The 4,918-nt window shown below is 34.9% G+C and overlaps 1 protein-coding gene across 1 annotated transcript; it reads left to right on the top strand.

The window, feature by feature from the left end:
* Positions 1-1,531: 1,531 nt before the first annotated feature.
* Positions 1,532-4,289, top strand: LOC108452583 (VAN3-binding protein-like). Its single transcript, XM_017750378.2, has 8 exons — positions 1,532-1,765; positions 1,886-1,963; positions 2,093-2,161; positions 2,275-2,632; positions 3,083-3,250; positions 3,380-3,429; positions 3,567-3,615; positions 3,742-4,289. Exons 1-8 carry the CDS (start codon positions 1,586-1,588, stop codon positions 3,960-3,962), a joined length of 1,173 nt encoding a protein of 390 aa, XP_017605867.1. The 5' UTR covers positions 1,532-1,585; the 3' UTR covers positions 3,963-4,289.
* Positions 4,290-4,918: the final 629 nt, after the last annotated feature.

Here is a 4,918-nt window from a genome sequence, read left to right as displayed (position 1 = left end):
TTGAACCATGGGCTAATAAGAACATCAAGCTAGCAACTAAAAACATGCATGAATCTCATGGCACAACCTCAAACATACCTTAATCTTGATGCAAGTATAGCCAAATCTCTTCCTAATCCCCTTCCAAACCAAACATGAAGCAAAAATTCCTTCCTTCCTCTTTAGTATTTTCGGTCAAGAGAGAATGAAATGGATGAACAATTTTTTTCTTTTCTTTTCTTCAATACACGGCAATGGGGAGGGGAGAAGCCTTCACAGACAATTTTTTTTCATTTTTTTATTACCCATACCCCTTAGTTTAATGTTTCTCCCTAATGCACCAACAAAACATGTCTATGACATGTTTTGCCCATCCTCCCTTGTCATGGCCGGCCACCTCTTATAAAAAGAGGGATATTTGACATGCAAGGCCATTGTTTTGCATGCATGCTTTAATTAGTCATCACACATTTCCCCATCATACTTTCAAAGTTTTCTACTAGGTCCTTTCTAGTGAAATTCACATTTATAACTCTAAATCAAACATCAAAAATGTCACACACGAATTAACACATATCATAAGCATCAAAATGAACATTAAATTATTTTTATGCCTTGATTTTGTGGTCCCGAAACCACATTCCGACTAGGGTCAATTTTGGGCTGTCACAATATATTAGTTGATTAATGTCAAAACTCAACTAATCCCACTAAAAGCAATCTTGAAAGATAAAAACTTAATTTGTACACAAGCTGATTTGAGTCAATCTACACCTAAACACATAAAAAAATCCTACCAACTAAGATTGGTTTTTATCAGGTACACGTAACATAATTTGTGCAGCATGAACCAAAATATTTCCATGCAATTGGTGGATAAAATCCACCTATCCACAATCCGCCAATTAATCAACAACTTCATAGTTCACCGTACAGTGCGTAGCTTGATCATTGGTGAGCTTGTTATTACTTGCCACATATGGAGTGTCCGCCAACATTCTTGCAATTTCAAACTGTCCACCAATGACTTATGGTTGGACTATCTGCCCGATTACTTATAGCTTGAACTATCCACCATATGTTGACTGCCAAATGTATTCGTCACTGCATACTTGGCCATCTCGCAACATAGACATACAATTAAGAAGACTCAATGTTGTATAAATAAATAAATAAAAAGAAAAGGAAAAGAAGAGAAGAGAAGAGAAAGTCTCAACGCTGAATAATTCCAAGCAGGTCCCTTTGTTTGCATTGCAACTCTTGAATGAGTATTTTTATGTCAACATTTGGTTAACCTTTCCGTCGATAACACCCCATCTCTCTGTCTGTCCTTATATTTTTTTTCATAAACCATTCTGTCAGCAAGTGTGGACACAAACAAGCTGTACACATATAATAAGATATACTTGATTGATTTGACTTTAATATGTTAAAATTCATCAAAGCCCACCTACGGTAATGATATAAAGTGGCATGTGAACCCCACCCCCACATCATAGCATTAAGCTCATCGATGCTGATTTAGGCGTTATATATTTTCCTATTAGTAAGAGAGGTTCATTATCAGTCTGCTAAGCTCACTCCTAACATATTCACCCCTAATTGCATGGATTTCAATTCCAAACCATCGCCTTCTGAGGCATGTCAGGAGACCATGGATTTTCTGTCGCGTACTTGGTGCTACTTTGCAGTTCAAGCTCTGCAGCCTCAGCTGCGTGATCAATCGATTGTTGTCTTAGACAATCAAATCAAGGCCCTTGAGAGTGACACCTCATTGTCTTTTACGGTAAATTTCAAAATACTAAAAGATGTTATATATATTTTTATATATATTTGATTGCTGCAAATATTGCATGTCTACGGTACAGAAAAAAAAAAGTTGAATTCAAGTTTTTGTGACTGGCAGAATACGGAGAAAAGCGCAAATATTGATGCTACTGATTTCAAGTCGTCTTTGCCACCATGGAAGTCCGATGATGTGAAGGTAATTAAATCTATCATTATGTTCCATAAAAGCTACGTACTGGAAATGGCATTGTTAAAGAAATACTTATTTTTCTTAATTATTTTCTTATCTTGAACTGAAGTTATTGACTGTTCATGTTATCTTCAGTCATGGATATGGAAGCAACAAGCAATGCATCCAGAGCTGAACTACAACAGCTGTTTTCAAAAGAAATGGGTAGGCGTTTACAATGCAATCTATATAGGTGTTTAATTTTGTGGAGGAGGGGGGAAAGAATCATACTACTCAGAATTTATTTTTGCCATAAATCCTCGTGTATATGCTCTCAGATGCCCTGGAAGATAGTCCCTTTCAAGGGTATCTCAATCAAGAAATGGATGAAGGAGATGAAAGCAAAGGGAAAGGAAAAGGATAGATTACAAAGAGCAGAAGTGCAGGCAGCAATATCAGTGGCAGGCTTAGCAGCAGCACTGGCTGCAGTTGCAGCCGAGAATTCCAAAAGGGAATATTGTAGCCCAACCAAGGAGGCGGCAGTAGCCTCAGCAGCTGCTCTTCTTGCGGCACAATGCGCCAAAGTGGCAGAAGCAATGGGGGCAAAGAAAGAGCAGCTCGGCAGTGTTATAGCTTCGACCATGAGTGGTACAACTGCAAGTGAGATCTTAACACTAACTGCAGCAGCTAATACTTGTGAGTATAAATGTATATGATATGTCTGAAGCATTTGGCAACAAATGATATGCACAAGAATCAAATATTTGCAGATGAAGGATATAAGCAGACATTTATATAGCACCTGCAATGAGACATTACCATTATTATTTTGCAGTTGCGGATCTTTTTGCAATGATATCCATCGCAGTTAACTTTCATAGTATGTGTTATTTTAAATACAAAATATATATCATGGTGTATGTACATGACTAATTGTTATAGGATTCATAACTATAACTTCCAACAATGATATCTCTATGGTTTGAATTTGAATCCTGTCCTTAAGAATACAATAAACCTTACATTGCAGCGAATGCTTGTTAATTATACATAAAACTTCTTTTCTATGTATATATGGCGAAGTTAGTTGCTATACAATGTAAACCGCACTTAATCTTCAACATAATCTTTACTTAACTGTTGTAGCGTTAAGAGGAGCTGCTACCCTTAAAGCAAGAACAGGATGCAAGAACAGATACAATGGTAGTGCCCCACTGCTTCCATTTGAGAACAGCAACGATCTTCCATTTGAGTTTGATAAATGCAGGTCAATGCTAGCAAAGGGTGCTGAGCTTGGTGTAGAAACACCAGATGGTTAGTAGACTGTTTCTTTTTTCTTTTTTTTTTCACTTCTCTAAAACAATATAAGCAATCGGTAACTGGACACTGCTATATTGGATTTGAGAAAATAATTTACGTATTTGGAGGTTTGATTCTGAACAGCGAAATACATGGTTAGATGGGCCTCCATAGACCTCAATGGTGATTCAAAGGTGAGATAGTGCTGAAGCCTCCACTTTGGTAATTAACAATAAATTAAATGCTTTCTTGGCGTGCAAATATTTATTCATTACAACTAGCTGGTAACCAAGGTCATAATCAAGTTTTCATTCCTAATAATGCTTTGCAGGTTATTATTAAACTAAGGAAGCTAAGCCTGTTGAAAAGCAAGAAAGAACGTGAGGCTCATAATTTTATCATTTCCAGTCCTCCCCCTCTTTTTTTCTTTTCAAAAAGTACTCCATAATTATTTAACTAAAAAAGCTTTTTTTTTTAATTTAAGTCACATGAATTCATTAATTCAGGCATTATACTGGGCCTGCATGCTGAGTTGTATAGAGATCCTGCAGCTGATGAGACTACTGACACATGTTACGTAGTCGTCTTGACGACAAATTCGGGAATGGTTAAACTTGACATGGTAGATGATTACCAGCTTTATAAGACATGGTCTACAACCATTTATCACATGCTTATGGTTTCCGCTTCTCTTACCAAATATGATCTTCAGCTCTGCAAAAACTGAAGTTACTGTGCTTCTTGGTCATGTGCTGCATCTGTAATATCATTGTATATTGATTTACTTTGGAATAACTCTTGTTGGACAATCATAAGGAATTTGTCGTTAGATTATCGGACACTTATTCAAGTTGATGGTTACAAGAATTGTCAAATCTTGTTTGTAATCGTCTCGGCCCTTTAGATCTATTCTGCTAATTAATTACAAATATATATTTATATTTTATGTTAGCGCTGCTGTGGTTGCACTGTGAATCATAGTTCACTTTTCAACTGAAATTTATGACATGTAAGTCAGATTATATTTGATGATGAGATTTCATCAAATAAAAATATTGTAACCATCCGATTTTAAGCGGTGTCAGAAAATATAGTTTTAGAAATTTATTTAAGTAAATTAAGATCGGATGAAATAAAAATTAATGAACTTATTAAGAAAATATATTGAAGTTCTGTTATGTACTTTAATCGAGAAAATAGTTAATTAATGCTCAAACACTAAATTGTAAAAGTTCATGTAACAACCCGTTTTTAGTGAAATCAGAATAGTAGTTTCGGGACAACAAATTCAACATGAAAATATTTATTTTATTATTTTAATATCTACGGTAAGTTAGCAGTGTCGTATAAAATTTTCGTTAAGAAATTTTAATGTTTGCATGCTTAATTAAGTAAAAAAGACTAAATCGTAAAATGTGCAAAAGTAGAGTTCTAATAGTTAAAGGTATCTATTAGCTATGGAATTAAATTGTTAAGGGATTTATGTTGTAACTAGACCATTGTAATTATGAGTGGACATTTATGGACATGAATTAGGTGATTTTAATGTTAAAATACAAGGTTATTTATGTAAATTAATAAATATATCCTAATTAAATTAACTAGTCCATTTTTGTCCACTATGACGTATAATGGTCTAATTACCATTTAAGGACCTCTAATTTAGAATTTCATGACAATTAG

Source organism: Gossypium arboreum, chromosome 8 (assembly GCF_025698485.1).
Source record: "Gossypium arboreum isolate Shixiya-1 chromosome 8, ASM2569848v2, whole genome shotgun sequence".
Lineage (NCBI taxonomy): Eukaryota > Viridiplantae > Streptophyta > Magnoliopsida > Malvales > Malvaceae > Gossypium > Gossypium arboreum.
The sequence above is the reverse complement of the archived record's forward strand: the minus strand, read 5'-3'. Positions and strand labels throughout refer to the sequence as shown.

What these genes read in the sequence shown, in the direction of transcription:
- LOC108452583 (XM_017750378.2), top strand. Translation starts at nt 1,586, where the DNA reads ATGGATTTCAATTCCAAACCATCGCCTTCTGAGGCATGTCAGGAGACC. An exon ending in GCTGTTTTCAAAAGAAATGG is followed by an intron (nt 2,162 to 2,274) that starts GTAGGCGTTTAC and finishes ATATGCTCTCAG; the next exon opens with ATGCCCTGGAAGATAGTCCC. An exon ending in ACCTCAATGGTGATTCAAAG is followed by an intron (nt 3,430 to 3,566) that starts GTGAGATAGTGC and finishes AATGCTTTGCAG; the next exon opens with GTTATTATTAAACTAAGGAA.